This window comes from Halichoerus grypus, chromosome 6 (genome assembly GCF_964656455.1).
Source record: "Halichoerus grypus chromosome 6, mHalGry1.hap1.1, whole genome shotgun sequence".
NCBI classification, from domain to species: Eukaryota; Metazoa; Chordata; class Mammalia; order Carnivora; family Phocidae; genus Halichoerus; species Halichoerus grypus.
In genome coordinates, this window is record NC_135717.1 from 98,577,713 (window position 1) to 98,595,793 (window position 18,081).

Here is an 18,081-nt window from a genome sequence, read left to right on the forward strand (position 1 = left end):
TCAACAGTAGGCTATTAGTACTTAAGTTTTGGGGGGAGTCAGAAATTACACATAGATATTTTAGGAGGGTTGGTGCACCTCACGCCCATGTTGTTCAAGGGCCAACTATATTATGAGAGATTCATTGATAAGCCAGGTTTAAAATGTGCTTTCAGGGTACATGATAAGGATGATGGATGATAAGAAAAGTTGTGACTTTAGCTTAAGATAAAAAGGGATAAAGGACCTAGGGGACATATCACATAGTATCAAGTACTGGTAAAATGGGTTGTGAGGAGATGCCTAAACTTCAGGGGGAAAAAGCAGCAAAGTTCTCACAAAGTCTGCAGTTACAGATGTTATAGGTCCTAAAATTTTGAACAGAAAAGTTCTAAGTTAACTTGAAAAGACAGTAAAGCATTCTGACCATGGATTCTTTCCCTCATAATTTTCGACCAGCCAGTCCAGCCTCCAAACCAATCTATAAAATAAATAAAAAGAACTGCTTACCTTGAGTTTTCTCCATTCCACAATAGTTTTATTTATTATTTATTTGAAATATAATAATTCAGTTTCTCTTAAAAATCTTTGCCTTAATAAAAAGAAAAAAAATCTATGCCTTGAGAGGCGCCTGGGTGGCTCAGGCTGTTTAGCATCTGCCTTTAGCTTAGGTCATGATCTCAGGGTCCTGGGATCGAGCCCCGCATTGGGCTCCCTGCTCAGGAGGGAATCTGCTTCTCCCTCTCCCTTTGCCTGCCACTGCCCCTGCTTGTGCTCTCTCTCTCTCAAATAAATAAATAAAATCTTAAAAAAAAAATCTATGTCTTAGAGGAATCTACTACTTAGTTCAACAAAACATCATCTTTCAACTGGATCACTACAGCAGCCTCCTGATTCGTCTCCCTGCCTTTCCAAAACTAGTGCCACATGGGCAGGAATGCTCTTCCTAAATGCTAGTCTGACCACATCATGTCCCTGCTTTAAACACTTCCATTGATCCCTATCACCTTCAGGATGAAATTCAATTTGCAGAGTCCTTTCTGACAGGGTTTCTGTTGCTGAGCTCTACTCCCATTTTTCACTCTAGGTTCCAAAAATATCTAACTGCTTGCAGCCCCTCAATGGGCTGCTGTTTGCTCTCTCTCTCCCCCCACCCCTACCCTCCCATTATCTGAGCTGTCTGCCTTTTACACAGTGTCTACAGAACTTGGGTTCACTCTAATCTTGGTTCTTATCACACTGTATTATAATTATGATGGTCTGTTTACCCTTCTGGTCTATAAACTCCAGGAAGGTAGAGTTCTCATGCTTGGACTCATTTTTGTCTTCTTCAGGGCCTAACATAATGCCTGGTACAGAGTTGGAGCTCCATGAACATTTGTTGAATGATCAGTGTAATTTCCTTAGCAAGGAAAAGAACAGTAACTTCTTTGAGATCTGCTCAGAAAACAGTTTATAATCCAGTGGGAATACAAATAAGCAATTCCATGATATGGATTACCATAATTCATTTAATAGGGTTTTTTTTCTGTTGGACATTTAGGTTGTTTGGTATTGTAAACAATGCTATAATAAACTTCTAAAGTAAAGTACATAGACACTATTTGTAATAATTTGTTTAGTTGTCCTCTCCTTCACTAGTATGTAACCTCTACAAGGGCAAGGACTGTGTCTCTTGTTCACCATCATAGGCCTCTTTGCAGGATACAGCTCCTGGAACATGGTATTAGTCAATAAATACTTGTAGAATTGCATTAACTAAATATTATATCTTAGTGGAAGGAAAGAACCATGTGATTCAGCCAATGATGAATTTCAAAGGGAGACTCCAAATCTTTATCCTCAAGAATATGTTTGTTTCCTTCTATCTCTCTTGCCCCCCCACACTCCCCCCGAATCTCTTCCTTTTCTAAGGACTGTGAAAGATCATGGGTGTATTTTTACTATTGTTGGCATCTGGTTTAAGCCTTTAGTGGTTTTCAGCTTGGGTCCAAAAATAGTCCTTGGCTTTACTTTGTATCTTTGACGGTTATATTTGAGGTTTTGCTCACTGCCTCCCCCTCCCACCCCCACAGTGCCCACCAAGCTATTATGAGAACAAATCTGTTAAAAGAAGAACTGGAGGAACTGAAAATTAGTATGAATGCTTCTGAAGAGCAGAAGACCATGATTTTAGCCCAGAACAAACAATTAGTAAGTCAGCCAAGTAATTTGAAATTGGCATATAGTTTACATAACTGAAATCCAAGAGGGTTTATTTGGAGGCAAAAATCAGAAGTCAGGGGGACGCCTGGGTGGCTCAGTCAGTCAAGCATCTGCCTTTGGCTCAGGTCATGATCCCAGGGTCCTGGGATTGAGTCCTGTGTTGGGCTCCCTGCTTGGCGGGGAGCCTGCTTCTCCCTCTGCCTGCCGCTCCCCCGCTTGTGTTCTCTCTATCTCTCTGACAAATAAATAAAAACCTTTTTAAAAAATCAGAAGTCAGGGACGCCCGGGTGGCTCAGTCAGTTAAGCGTCTGCCTTCAGCCCAGGTCATGATCCCGGGATCCTGGGATCAAATTCCACGTCGGGCTCCTTGCTCAGCAGGGAGCCTGCTTCTCCCTCTGCTTCTCCCACTCCCCCTGCTTGTGCTCTCTCTCTCACTATCTCTCTCTCTCTGACAAATAAATAAATAAAATCTTAAAAAAAAATCAGAAGTCAGTAGGCTGATGAATGAATTGGTAATACTTAGAAAAGTAAAGGCAAATAGGATAGACTGTTTTTCTTTTCAGCCAAGATTAAAATTCTTTACAAAACTCAGTCATATTCACAATGGTTTCTGAAGATCTAGAAGATCTCTGGAATGCTTCCTGAAGTTGATAGGTGAATTCATAAATACCTGATACTAAAAACCACTTGAATTTTCTAAAAAAATAAATTCCCTATCAAATTTTCACCTTTTTCTCAGGTTTTAAAAAAATCCATTATCTGAGTACTTACAGATTACTAAGAAGCCCCATAAATCAGTCCTTACGCTAAATAAACACAGGCTTGAAATTTTTAGAGCAAAACATTGTTTAGACTAAGCTTTAAATTCAAGCTAAGTTTTAATTAAAACCTAAGTTAAACTGAATTGAAAACTAAGTTTCTAAATTGAGAATGTTAAATTATTATCTAGAGCGTTAGTAATCATCTTCCAAATCCTGATATATTCCAGCAGTATTCTAGCATTGCTGACAATGGTGGGGTCGGATTAAAGTCATTCAGACTAATTCCTTTTTAGATCTGTAAGCCATCAGGAGACTTGGGCTCCAGGCCTATGTCACTCCCACAACCAACACAGATTAGCTTAGCTCTTGCCTCAGCACGAATGTGGGGACTAGACTCACTGAGTGTCAGGTGACTCTGCAAGTCTCTGAATGCAGTATAGGAAAGACTCAGTTTGGGACCACAAAGGAACTTGCATGTGGAGGAAATGCTGAGAAATGAGCAAGTAGCCATTCTTGCGAGTCAGACTACTGACATCCAAGGCCTGACTCTAGCGACTGTGTAACTTTAGGCAAACCATGTAACCTCTTTCACCTTTAGCATCCTTACGTATAAAATGAAGATAACCGTACTACCTACCCTAGGGCTGGAGGGTTAAATAAGTTAATACGTGTAAAATCATCAATGTCCTTTTTCCTCCTAGGGCTCAATATTGTTAGTTGTGACTGTTACAAAGTCAGAATCCTAGATACACAATCCTAACCTTTTGCATTTTATAGTGTTTTACAATTTCAAAAGAATTTTTACTACTTTACCTCACTGGTCATAGAAATTCTGTGAGGTAAAAACAGAAGTTGATATTCTTCAATTAAAAAAATTAATAGTTATAGGTGAAGTCCAGAAATGTTTTGATTATTCAAAGTCAATTATCTAATAAACGTAGAGCTACGACTGAATTCAGGTCTTCAGATTCCAATTACGTGGTGTGTGTGTTCTTTCATTCTCATACCAATGACATCTTAACCTGAGCTGGTTCCCCTTTTATTTCTATGTTATAAAGGTAATACCTGTTCACGCTATAAAATGAGGAAATGCAGGGGTCCCTGGGTGACTCAGCCAGTTAAGTCTCCGACTCTTGATTTCAGCTCAGGTCATGATCTCAGGGTTGTGGGACTGAGCCCAGGTTTGGGTTCTGCACTGAGCATGAAGCCTGCTTAGGATTCTCTCTCTCCCTCTCTCTCTGCTTCTCTGCCCCCCTCCTCCTCCCCCCATAAGCTTGTGCATGCGCACGCATGCTCTCTCCCTCTCTCAAAAAAAAAAAAAAAAAAATGCCTATTAACAAAGAAAAAATAAAATCCCATAAAATCCTTAACTTATCCTATCCACAAGATTTGCTGTTAACATTTTGGCATTTATCTTGTCCTAGAATATTTTTTCTTCTTGTGGTTCTGAATTTTGGGCTCTTAAATATAAAATAGTTTTTGATATTCATATGTTCTGGTAATATTGAATCTGAGAACATCCACAGCTTCAAGTAGAAAGTTAGAACTTTTTGTGATTTCAAGGTGCCATTTAAATAGATGAATTCATACTACCTGTCATAAGTGGACAGTGGGAATGTAGCAGGGAAAGAAGCCAGGCTATTCCTTTTTTGTTTTTCCTCTTTCCCTCCCTGTCAGATTGAGTCAAGGAGAAGAGTGATATCTTATAAATCCCAAGAAACTAGAAGCCAAAGGCTTAGCTTCATATTGAGAATATTTTCAGACCAAGCTCCTTTGTGATATGTCAACACCATGTTTAAAGTTGATGAACAGAAAGAATGTCAGTAGCCTTAGAGGTAAATAAGTGGTATTTTCAAAAACTTCTAAATACTTTTTAATTCCTTTCTCTTAATGAATCAGGAGACAGAAAACCGGGCTCTGATTCTTAAGATTCGGATTCTCCAAGAAGAGGTATGCTGAAATTATTAAACACAGGTAGAGAAAAACATATGGAAATCATACAAGCATGAGTTCTGACCCTGGATTAAACAGAAATCATGTGAATATTCAGACTCCTGTGAACGAAAAGACCAGTTTGCTTTGTAAAATGACAAGTGAGGAAGAGTGGATAGGACCTTCATGTCTGAACAGAAGTACATTATTGCCTTTGTAATTATCCATGGAAGAAATGGGGTTTAAGAAATTCAGATTTAAGATAAAATGAAATTAACCCATATAAAAAGTATACAAATCAAGAAGGAAAAGGTAGACATTATTAATTTTCCATTATTATTCCACTGAACTAGCTGGAAAAAATCTTGAATCAAAGACCTAGTCACTGGGTCTGAAAGTCTGACTTTGGAAAAACCATTTATTTTTGGGGGGTTAATAATACCTATTCCCTACAGTTACTTTGGAGATTAAGATATTGCATATGAAGCTATTTGGTTAATCATAATGTACTTCATATGTGTTAGGAAATATTAGTAAAATATCTAAAAAGTCCTATGCCTTAAGTTTTTTAAGCAACAGAGTTAAAGCATTGAAGCAACAGGTAACAGAGCTACTTGTAAGTTAATATTTTGGAGGAAAATTTTCTATAAGTACCTTTTGAATGTTAAGTTTATGTATAGTTTTTTAATTTGGGCTTTTTATAAGTTTATCAGGGCTATTTATTAAGCTGTGATAAACAGTCTGTGATGAAGAGTTATTTCAAATACGGGCCAACTGGACATTAAAGAAATTATATAGTGGGTTGGAAAGGAACAATTAAAAGATTGTCAAGAAACCCTACATTAGATTTAGACATGGTATAGCAACAAGGCCAGGTTTTCATGAAACCAGTGCTTTACAGTTAAGCTCTCAGTATAAGATATTTTTCTCCTCATATTTAAGATGACTGACTAGCATCAAAGAATTGTACAGAACTGAATTTAGAACTGAGGTAGAAGGAGGAAGATGTGGAACCCTTCATCATGAGAGCATTGCAATTATTGATTTGCATTAGTAAAAGCATATAAATGTCACTACCAGCTGAGATTCCTTTGGGTGGTAAAAATCTGATGCACTGTGAAGAGTAACAGCACAATAGCTTGGGTAGTTACATTCATTCATTCAACACATACTTATTGGGAGACCTTTGTGAGCTAGGAGGCACTATTCTAGGTGTTGATCATACAAGGTTACGTAGAAAAGCCCATGAGGAACTAGCATGTTAGGTGGTGATTAGTGCTATGGAGGAAAGAAAAGCAGAAAACAGAATTGCGGGACAGTGCAATTTAAAGGAAAAGTAGCCCTATGAAGTTAATCATTTGATCAGAACGAAAGGAGGTTTATCAGTGAAGGAGCATTCTAGGCAGAGGAAACTGTAGCTATAAGTCCTCAGGCTTAGCCTGCCAGCTCTTTTTGAGGGACAGCAAGGCCATTGTGGCTGGAGCAGAGGTAACAAGCACAAAAAGTACAGAGAGCTGCAGGGAGCCAGACCCACAGCATCTCATATAGGCATTGCGTGGACTCTGGCTGTTTCCACTGACTGAGATGGGAGCTGTTGGACAGTTGTCAGCAGAGGAGAAATGTGATCTAATTTCTATTTTAACAAGATAACTCTGGCTGCTTGGTTTAAAATCAACTGTAGTGGGGCAAGGGAAGAAGTGGGAGACCAATTATGAGCCCTTGTAACATACAGGCATAAATTTATGGAGGCTGACTGCTGGAGAGAAGTGTTAGATCAGCAAATGCTTTATAACATATCCAAACGTATTTATTATATGTTTTGGTGATATAGAAGTTCTCTTCTGATTGTTTCTAATGTCTCTGAGATAAAAGCAAAGTGATCAGCTGATAGTGAGGAAGTTGGAGGAAGTATTGGAAGTTCCTGGAGAGAGAAGGGATGAAATGGGCCAGGAGTTGGCAAACTTTTTTGTAAAGGATCTGATAGTAAATATTTTTAGGCTTGCCTGGCTAAAAGGCCTTTGTTGTAACCACTCACTTCTGCCATTGTCATATGAAAGCGGCCATAGACAATATGAAAAAAAATAGGCATCGTTGTGTTCTGATAAAGCTTTATTTACAGACCAGGTGGTCAGCTGGAGTTGACCTGTGAGGGTGCGGTGGGGTGGGGAAGTTGGTGTAATTTGCAGTTCCCTAATTTAAGCCAGAGGCCACATGAATGGACTAGGATTGTATGATATGATCACCAGTCAACACTGAAGTTAAGAATTATGAATTGAATGTGTGACCTGTTGCTTCATTTGTATTTCTCTTTAACAATGTTTATCTGGAAGGGTGCTGTCATGGAGTGGGTGGCAAGCTGAAATTAAGCAAATACTAAGAAGTAGGTAGGGGAGAAGCAAGGGAATAGAGGGCAAGTGGAAGAGAGGTATTATAATGATTGACCATGGGAGAATTTAAGCTGATTAAAGAGGGGATTGAGTTCACAGGAAGGGAGTAGGATCAATGCAGGCTTCAGTGGGGACTGAAGGTTTGTTGGCTCTCAAAGAAGTAATCTGAAAAGAGGAAGTGGTGGTTGAAGAGTGAGATGTTTGCAATTAAAATAATGGAGGGGTCACACTTGCTGGGAATGACAAGTCTGAAGATGAAGATATGACTGGGGAGTGCATGGCCAAGGGGCCATGGAAGATAAAGGGACTCCCAAGAGTCCTGGATGGTCATGTTAAAAGGACCATGTTACTTTTGGATAAAGTCTAAAGTTTTGTCCCTTAATTTAAAATGGATTGTGATGTTAATGATGAAAATACCACTTGCTAAAAAAAACTTTGTTCTTTTATTTTTTTGTCTAAATTTAAGAATATTATCTTCTTTTACATCAGAATACTAAGAACATTATGGATATATATAAATTGGAAAAGAAGATTGACAAGTTGTCTAAAACTGAGACAGAGCACCAAGTAAGCACTTCCCAAATACTGGTAAAATATTTTCTTTTGTCAAACCAATATTACTCTGTGAAGGTGTATATGACTCATTGACAAAGTAACCTTTGATTATAAATTTTGAAATTTGTGTTCCTAAAATGTCTGAATTACAGTGTATAAAACATGAAAGTTCCTCTCTCTTTTTAATGTAATGGCTTGACTGATCTATAACACACATGCCATTAAATTCATCCACATAAAGTATGTAAGTCAGTAGTCTTAGTGTATATTCACAGAACTGTGCAACTATCATCAAATCCAAGTTTAAAACATTTTTATCATCCCAAAAGAAATCCCTTTAGCAGTCACTCCCCATTCCCCACCAACCCTAGACAACCACTATAGAGACTTTTTGTCTCTATAATAGAGATTTACTTGTTCTGGACATTTCATATAAATGGAATCATATACACTGTGTGGTCTTTTGTGAATGGTTTCTTTCACTGAGCATAAAGTTTTTCAAGGTTCATTCATGTTATAGCATATATCAATACCTTATTTCTTTTTATTATTGAATAATATTCCATTGTATTGATATACCACATTTTGTTCATTCATCTGTTGATGAGCATTAGGCTGTTTCTACTTTTTGACTATTATGTGTACTGCTGCTATGAACATTTGCATATATGGTTTTGCGTCAATCTATATATTCTCTTAAGTATATATTTAAGAGTGCAACTACTGAGTCATATGATAACTCTATTTTTGACTTTTTTTTTTTTTTTTTTTGAGAGAGAGTGTGCACGTGTGAGTGGGGTGGGGGGCAGAGGAAAATGGAGAGAGAATCCTAAGCAGGCTCCACGCTCAATGCGGAGCCTGATACAGGGCTCGATCCCACAACCCTGAGACCATGACCAGAGCCAAAATCAAGAGTCGGATGCTTAACTGACTGAGCCACCAGGTGCCCCTATGTCTGACCTTTTTAGGAACTTCCAGACTCTTTCCTGGTACCATTTTACATTTCCACCAGCTATTCATGAAGGCTCAGATCCCTCCACATCCTTGCCAAAACTTGTTACTATTTATATTTTTTATTATAGTGGCTATTTCTAATTTAAGAGTATCTGGTTTTGTAAATCCCTTAATCAGCAGAGATTTCAACTGTTATACTTTCTTAGTCCAGAAAATGAGAGCTGGGAAAAATCTATCCTTGATTGAATTAAGGGATGATAGGCTACAAAAATGATTTTTTTTTTTCAAGATTTTATTTATTTATTTGACAGAGAGAGAGACAGCGAGAGAGGGAACACAAGCAGGGGGAGTGGGAGAGGGAGAAGCAGGCTTCCCGCCAAGCAGGGAGCCCGATGTAGGGCTCGATCCCAGCACCCTGGGATCATGACCTGAGCCGAAGGCAGACGCTTAACGACTGAGCCACCCAGGTGCCCCTACAAAAATGATTTTTTAACTATATTGCATCTAAAAAGTCTATATTTAGTGTATATTCTTGCTATATATTCCATACATTCTTATTAGGAAACTGAAGAATATTAATAAATTTAGGAATTTGTGTCATACTTATTATTATCTCTAATAGTTTCTTTGAGCAATATTTTTTGTTGTAGTGTATGTGTGAAATGATGTACTTAAATTTCATGTTTGTATGTGGAGTTTTCAAGTTTCCTAGCAGATACCTAAGTTCTGTATATGTGTGTGTGTATACATATACATATATTATGACATATATCTATCTCATAGTTTAGACACTCAAATTAATTTTATTCTAGGAATGACTGTTTTTGGAAAACACAACTGTCATAAACTAGTAGTAGAAAGAGTCAGAAGACATGGGTTCAAATCCTGTCTTCTCTACTTAAAAGTTCTATGACCTCAAACAAGTAGTTAACCTCTTTAAGTCTCAGTGATCTCATCTGCTAAAAGGCTGTGATATTTCCTACCTAATCCCAAAGCTTGGTGGAAACTCAAATGAGATGATTATGTGAAAGTACTTTTAGAACTATAAAGGGGTATCAAATATATATGATTATATGATGATTTCTACTTCTGACTATGCTGATTATTTTTCTAGGTTTTAAATTCAATTAATATATATATATATTTATTAATCATATTTAGAAACTTTTGCCAACAAGCTTGCTTTTGGTTTGAATAAACTGATATATTCTAATATTTATTTTGCTAAAAGACATCTTGAACATTTTAAACTGTTTTTAAAAGAGGAAGAGTCTTCTTTTTTTTTTTTCTTGCAGTCCAGCTAATCAGATTTTGGCAAGTCTCGGTTATATTGCTAGATAATCTGTGGGTTTCTACAGTACTTGTTATCCAAGAGGAAGAGTCTTTTATATGTTCACATGGACTCTGTGTTCATGTTCTATCTAGACTTTCATTTTCACCAAAAAAATTAAGACTCAATTGGTCCTCTTACTTTATGAAGGGTAAAATAGTGGAAAGGGCACTTGGCGAGAGCTGAAGATTCATATTCTATCCTCAGTTCTGACCCTTACTGTGTAGGACATTGGGCAAAGTCTCCTAATAGTGCTGAGCTTTGATTTCCTCACTAGTAAAGTGAGGGCAACAACCCTGGCCTCTCTGGTTGTTGTGAGGCTGATGTGAAAGTTGTTTATAAAGTAAGAAACACATGCTCATTAAAGGGGCTTGAGAAACCTGTCTCCCTATTGGAATGATTTGGGTGGCATTATCTTTTACCAAAGCAATGGCCATGACTTCCCTAAATTTGTCTCTTTTCAGATGCAGTTACATACATGTGAGAACACTTTGCTTAACAAAGATGCAAATTTGCAGAAGGTTGGTACTATTCCTTCCCATGAAGTCCCATGGGATTTGCTAACTCCCCCTAAATCATAATGGATATGGTCATTTGAATAAATTCACCCCTATTAAAGTACTTGATCCTGCTATTCTGTCACAAGACTTTCCTTTATAATGCTTCACAAAAATGTTCTTCTGAGTGAAGAATACTGACTCTCTATCTGGAATAAGTTTTAACATATCCTCTCTAAATTTTGGTAGTATTCATCCATTTATGTAATAAATATTAGTGTGCCAATATACCAGTTACTGGCTAGGTATGGTGATATAGTTTTAAGTCATAATAACACAAATGAGTGTGCAGTCATTTATTTTAGGGAAAAAGAAGAATGTATTCCCCAATTATTTTCTACCTAGTTTGATTGGATTTGATTGATAGGTAGATAGGTAGGTAGATACCATTCTCTTTATCTTTATATCCTGTGATCGTTGCCTATGTGATAACAAAAGATTCTGGCTACAGAGATGCTGGTTATGGTGGCTTTAAGAGACATAGGAAGGACACAGTCCAAGTTAATAAACTTCCCCTTTCCAAGACAGGGAAGTAAATACAAAGTAGTGTTTTCTCTTTTCCTTTCTCTGAATGTCATAAAGTTTCAAAGGAGTCATATGAATTGTGGACATTGATTGACGAGGTTACTGAATGTTGTATCGACTTTCTTTCTTCATCATGGGTGTTGTCTCCATATAGTGACATTATGGTAGTGGTGGCAGCTCACTTCCTCCATAACTCTGGTCTTCCCACCACTTTGCATTTATGCCCAACATTCATAAGGTATTGATTGAGCACTTCCCATTTGTCAGGTACCATGCTAGTCATGAGATAAAATTCTAAGTCAGACATTGACTATACCCTCTGGTCTTACAGTACAAAACTGTGATTTTAACAGATATCATTTGAACTGGATAAAAATGGATGCCTTAATAATTCATCAGTCATTTGCAGGTAGACTAATTTTTTTCCTTAAATATGCCATGATAATAAATATAATTTTGCCTTGAACTTAAAGATTACCTTTCAGAGTTTGATTCCATTGAACCAGGGAAATAAAAACATAATGGCACAAGTTAGGTACAGCTGCCTTGCTGTCCCATACTTTTTGTGTGTTTTTAATCATAAACACAGACTGGCTCAGTTTTCAAATAATAATATTGGTAGAAGGTCTTATCATCTTGGGGCATTGACAATTCTTCTGTGGCTCTGATTGACAGTCTACTAAATATGCTTGGTAGACTCATACATTTATTTGCTATTCTCTCTTCTACTTTTCAGAAAGATTTAAGTATAGAAGAACTTAAGTCAACCATCATAGAATATGGAAACGTTATAGAGGTATACCACAATAATCGCACAGTTTGCAAGGTGGGGTGGTTTAAATGTAAGTCACCCATTAAAGTAACACATACAGCCTAATGTTGTATGTGATTCCAGAATTTACGAGGGGATAAAAACAAACTGACTCATGAGTTACAGCACTTGCAGCAGGAACTTATCATGTAAGTAGAGCAACTTCTCACCAGCCTTCTCTCATGTGCCTCCATCCTTCATTATTGGCCTGCTGAACTATACATAATTCTTTGAACATGCCACATTCTTCTCTTCTGTACTTGTATAGGTGATATTTTCTCTGCTTTTCTCCAGTAGAACTCCTTCTCAAGTTTTCTATGACTTTCCCTTGCTTTTCTCTTACCTTGAAATTAAGCAATCCTTTGGAGTGCATGCATGGCATGCTGTTCTTCTTCCTTAACACATATCATCTTATAATAGTTTGTTTTTGAATATGCAAAGTATGCTAGTCCAGGAGTCTACAGGAGCTGTACAGATACCAAAAGTGAGTAAGACCACTGGGGTAAGTCCACATACTTATGAGAGTGACAACTGAGAAAAATGAATTAGCCAGATGAAGCCAGCTAATCAAGAGTATATGGGCTCAGGGCACCAGGGTGGTTCGGCCGGTTGAGTGTCTGACTCTTGATTTCTGATCAGGTCATGATCTTGGGGTAGTGGCTTCTAGCTCAGCAGGGAGTCTACTTGAGATTCTTCCCCTCTCCCTCTGCCCCTCCCCCTGCTTGTGCATGCTCACTCACTCACACTCTCTCTCAAATTATTAAATCTTAAAAAAAGAAAGAATATATAGGCCCAGCGCAGCTGCATCTTCTGATTTTTTAAAGAAAAGCCAGAACTCTAGATTTTTAGTGAAATTTACTAATTTTTAATTATTGGCTCCAGTTCTTTAAAAAAAAAAAAAAAGCATGGCCTACCTGTTTACAACCACATAGAGTCCATCACTAATCTGTGCAGCTCCTGGAGGATAAAGACCATCTGTTATTTCTCTCTCTATTACTGAGTGCCTTGTCCAATTCTTGGCACACATGAGGGCTTACTGTGTTTAGAGATAAACCCCATTTTGGTGGCTTATAGCATAGTCACATCTAACCAGACTAGACTATTGCTTTTGTTTTTTTCAAGAAATGGGATCCAGTTGACTATTAGTGGAGAGTGTAATAGAATCATCTCTGAAGAAGAAAAATCTTTACATTGTGAACTCATTCTTGCTCAGTCTGCAGAGGTAGGTAATTATCAAATGGAAAGCTTGAAACAATAAGACCATATGCAATAGTTTTCTATTAGGTGAAGGCCCAAGCTTGCTGAGGGAGTGACTGTGACATTTTGAGGAATCTGTTGATTGTTTTTAAAATCCAAGTCTAAGGTCTCTTAGCCTGAAAAAAAAATGGACCTTTTTCAAGTTATGGCTGAAAACCATCGTGAGGCTCAAGACTAGGGTTGAAGAAGCATGTGTTCAGTGAATCCAGCTTTTAGAAATCTTTATAGGGGCGCCTGGGTGGCTCAGTTGTTAAGCGTCTGCCTTCGGCTCAGGTCACGATCCCAGAGTCCTGGGATCGAGCCCCACATCGGTCTCCCTGCTCCCCGGGAAGCCTGCTTCTCCCTCTCCCACTCCCCCTGCTTTTGTTTCCTCTCTTGCTGTGTCTCTCTCTGTCATATAAATAAAATCTTTAGGGCGCCTGGGTGGCTCAGATGGTTAAGCGTCTGCCTTCGGCTCAGGTCATGATCTCAGGGTCCTGGGATCGAGTCCCGCATTGGGCTCCCTGCTCCTTGGGAGCCTGCTTCTCCCTCTGCCTCTCTCTCTCTCTCTCTCTGTCTCTCATGAATAAATAAATAAAATCTTTAAAAAAAAAAAAAGAAATCTTTATATTCTTGATATTTTTTAGGAGAAAGTACCTGTGCTGATCCCCAGCCTGGGATCCTAAAGGTAACAATAGAGCTCCATGAACCATTTTTCAGTATTTTCCTAAACCCCCAAAGCAAATGTATCTGCCAAAAATAAAAATGCTTAGAAACAACATGAAATTTCTCTGCTCTAAAATGTAATTGTAGCAACCCAATGTAACGGCACTGATTATTACATTCTGAACAGAAATTAGAATGTTCGTGTTTTGGTTAATTTTAAAAGGCAAGTGAATTATTACTTAAATCTTTGTTAGGTAGAATCAGTTTTTTACAGCATGGGAGGAAATAATCAAAAGGCTTCGTGGGGATGAAATGTTGGGGATCCCCCCCAATACTCTATTTTCACTCCTTTGTGCTTTCCAGTTTGTGCTTGTTATCTTAGGAAAAGCTTTATTAGCAAACTGCTTTCTTTTCACCATTTTGAGGGGCTCTCCCTGTCTGTGGACGATAGAAAGGTCAGACTGTTCTCCTCTTGACAGCTGTGATGTGACCTTGAAAGGAGAGGAAGAATGTCTTTGGGGCCAAGGCTGTTTGAATTTCTCCTGCCAAGGATGCAGGGGCAACATATGCTGCCTTCATCTAAAGCTGTCTTGGGCAGCCTTGGCCATTCTGCTGAGGGCTATGCTTTCCTGACATCCTGTTTCAAATACTCATCATCTGACTGAGTTTTTGAAACCAAGCCAAACTGCCAGACTGAATGAAATGGTGGCAAATCTGCCACAGCAGTCCTCTGAGAGCATCATGATGTAAAGATGCCAGCCTGTAAAGTTCTACACTTCTCAGCAGGGGTTAAGCCGCTGGCAAAGTTCTGGCTCTGGGTTTATCCTATTAACGGATGAGGAACTTTGCCTTCTAATTGGAGTCTAGAAATAAGAGCTCTATAAATGTTTTCCAATAGACAACAAAAAGGAAATTAAATGTGGTGTTGCATTAATCTAAAATATGACAGAGATGGCTGCTTTGAGAGAACTGTAAGAATATCCTTTGGTAAACATTATCTGGGAGTGTCTTTTATGAAACGGAGGGAGAGATAAAAGAAACTAGTCTGTTATCAATGGGATCTGTTGACCACCCTCCCAACAGTTTTTTTTTCCTATGAATTTTTTTACCTTCCCCTATTTTCATAAAATAAGAACCATAGCAGTTTATATTACCCACATGTACATGTTATCTATTGGATAAATGCTTTTCCTTAAGAATGAAGAAATGTTAAGTTGAAGCCATCCTAGAGAGAAAATGTAAACCATTGGACAGTTATATTGACCCATGAGCATCATTTTCATAAAACAAAAATACTGTTCTTTATTAGAATGACAGAGTTGTGGACATTTTAATAATTGTTTCAGAACAATGAAACTGAGTGGCAGTGCAGTTTAATCAACTTGTCATCTCTGGATATGATGATGGACCAAGAAATACTGCTATGACAGAGAACATTTGAACAAAAGGGAGTGAAATTCACAGCTATGCTTCAAAAGCTGGATTTGTATAACATATGTACTGTGGTGATTCACTGGCTAGGACCGTCTGCAGATAACTGATCTACAGCCTATTTGCTGAGTCCAGGCATATCTGTGTTTTGTCGACACCCAAATTATTCCTACTATGAAAAAAGATTTTTCTAGGGGCGCCTGGGTGGCTCAGTTGGTTAAGCGACTGCCTTCAGCTCAGGTCATGATCCTGGAGTCCCTGGATCGAGTCCCGCATCAGGCTCCCTGCTCGGCAGGGAGTCTGCTTCTCCCTCTGACCCTTCCGACCCTCTCCCCTCTCATGCTCTCTCTCTCTCTCAGTCTTTCTCTCTCAAATAAATAAATAAAATCTTAAAAAAAAAAAAAAAAAAAAAAAAAAAACTTAGAAAAAAGATTTTTCTAAAACCCTTTTGAGGTTGATTTTCTACTTCTGGCTCTGTCAGTTCAACCTCAATCAGGTTGATCATTAGATATGAATTGTTTGGGCTTATTTTTCCTGTAGGCTAATCTGTAGAATCAGAGGACTAAAGACATGTTATCTATTAAACAGTTTCCTTCTGGCTAGTAGCTAGTACCTCTCACTCTATTTTGATTTTTGACTGGAAACAAGATGATCAGAGAAAGCAGAGAACATATTCATGTTGGTATTTCCTGTCCCTTTCACAGTGCCTAGCATATGATAGGTAGTATTTAGTTTAATGAGTAAAAAAAAAAAAATCCATGAAAATGCTTGTTTCCTATTTGAGAGGGGAATAAAAATGGGTACATTTTGTTTTGAAAAACGATTCTATCTGTATATATTCAGCATATATGGAGCACCTGACAAGAGTTGGCATTATGCATGGCAACATCCTGGGATAAAGGAAAGTCATGGGGTGGCATTAAATGAGAAGGCATTAAATGAGTCTTAATTATTATATATAGTAGACCTTTGGTCTAAATTACTTCTTATATAATAGCCTATGCCTTTCACCTGAATTCCTAGTTGAACTTGTGGAACTTTTTCAGCATGAAGAAGGTTCTAAAGTTGAAACCCTCATGGATAGCTCTCTACAGTGGGTAACTGATCCAGAAATTACTGTGAAAGAAAAGTGGGAGAACAAGCTTACTGTAAGTGTTTTATATTTTGTGATTTTCCTGGTTTTTCTTCTGCTTTCTTAACCCAGGTAATACTTATTATATGCAGTACCATTTCTAAGACTTATTATAGTCGTCTGCTATCTCGGTCTGTTGATGTGTATGGAGTGTATGTCTGGGGACGTGTGTGTGTGCATGTGGTTGAGAGTAAGAATGTGAAGGTGAGGGTGAAGGTAAGTGTGTGGGACTGTGAGGGTTAGGATAAGTGTGTGTGAGGGTGAGAATAAGTGTGCGTGAGCTTGAGGGTGAGAGCAACTGCGTGAGGGTGAGGGTAAGTGTGTGACTGTGAGGGTAAGCGTATGTGAATGTCAGGAGGAAAGTGAGAGTGAGGGCATGTGATGTGTTAAAGAGACAATAAATAAAATGATTTAATAAAAAAGTATTTTATTTGAATCCTGTAACAATTGCTAGTCTAATCTTGGATTTTTCCTTGACCTATTAAAATTCTCTAAATTTGATAGAATGATTATTGTGCAAAGGAATGTTATTCCTGAAATTCTGACAATTTTATTATCCCAGAAATTGGCAGAACATGACAACTTAGGTAGCTATTTCCAGTTTTGTTATAAAGGAAGCATATAAGATGAAATTTCTTTATCAATTACTTATCTCTACTTCTTGACTGCCAGACAACTTTCTAATACCCATTAGCTTCCTAAGTTAAGCTAAAGCAAGAAGCAAACTCTGAAGACTCTGGGATATTAATTTCAACCCCTTTGACAAGCACTTTTTTAAAAATTGCTTTTGCATATGTTAACAAATATTGATTTTTATTGCATTTCCTTGTCTCATTCTATTCTAAAGCAATTGTGATGATTGATGAAATAAATCATCAGGGACCACTTATATTAAAAAAAACCCTCAATTTTAGGCACATAACAGGCATACAATATGTACTTGTTAAATTGAGATAATCATTTCAAAGAATAATCAATCTTTGGGCAGTGGAGAATTGGTATCTATTCAATTAGAATTTTCGGGTTTAATAACCATGAATACTATTGAGATAGGATGACCATAACATTTTGTATTGCCTGTCATTTATTTATATTTAACACTGGAATAGTAGAGTTTGTTTTGTGACTTTTCTTGTAGGAATTCAAATATATAATGGAAGAGAAACTAAATCTTTGCATATTAATGCCAAGCAGCTTGGGAAACCACAAAGAGTCTCTTGATAAAGAATTTGTCAAACTAATAGAGATTTTGAAGAGATTCAGGCTGGAATATTTTTATTTCAGAAAAGAATTTCTCTCCAGGTGATGGTCATTTATATTTAAGAAACCCCTGCTTTATATACATGACACAATTGTGATTGTACCATAGCATCCAGTTTCCTTTTTTCAAGTTGTATACATTGATTTCAGATGATACTTTTTCAAAGAAGGCGTTTTGTCTGATAATTTTGAATTCTGAAATAGTGTGAAATTGACTTATATGTTCAAAATTGCAAATAGTGAACTTTAAAATTTGTGGAAACCCTGTATAATGAGTTATTTTCCCTAAAGAAGGAAGTTGGAATTACAGAATATAGAATTCTTTTAACCAGAAAGGACTTTAGAGATCATTTAATAAAA

The 18,081-nt window shown here is 37.6% G+C and overlaps 1 protein-coding gene across 1 annotated transcript in view; it reads left to right on the forward strand.

The window, feature by feature from the left end:
* Positions 1–18,081, forward strand: part of IRAG2 (inositol 1,4,5-triphosphate receptor associated 2) — a 119,810-nt gene that overhangs the window by 34,724 nt on the left and 67,005 nt on the right. The window contains 10 exon segments of the mRNA XM_078075774.1: positions 2,055–2,172; positions 4,845–4,895; positions 7,754–7,831; positions 10,568–10,624; positions 11,922–11,981; positions 12,081–12,145; positions 13,119–13,218; positions 15,245–15,400; positions 16,376–16,477; positions 17,600–17,763. Of these exon segments, the coding sequence (XP_077931900.1) occupies positions 2,055–2,172; positions 4,845–4,895; positions 7,754–7,831; positions 10,568–10,624; positions 11,922–11,981; positions 12,081–12,145; positions 13,119–13,218; positions 15,245–15,400; positions 16,376–16,477; positions 17,600–17,763 (951 nt within the window).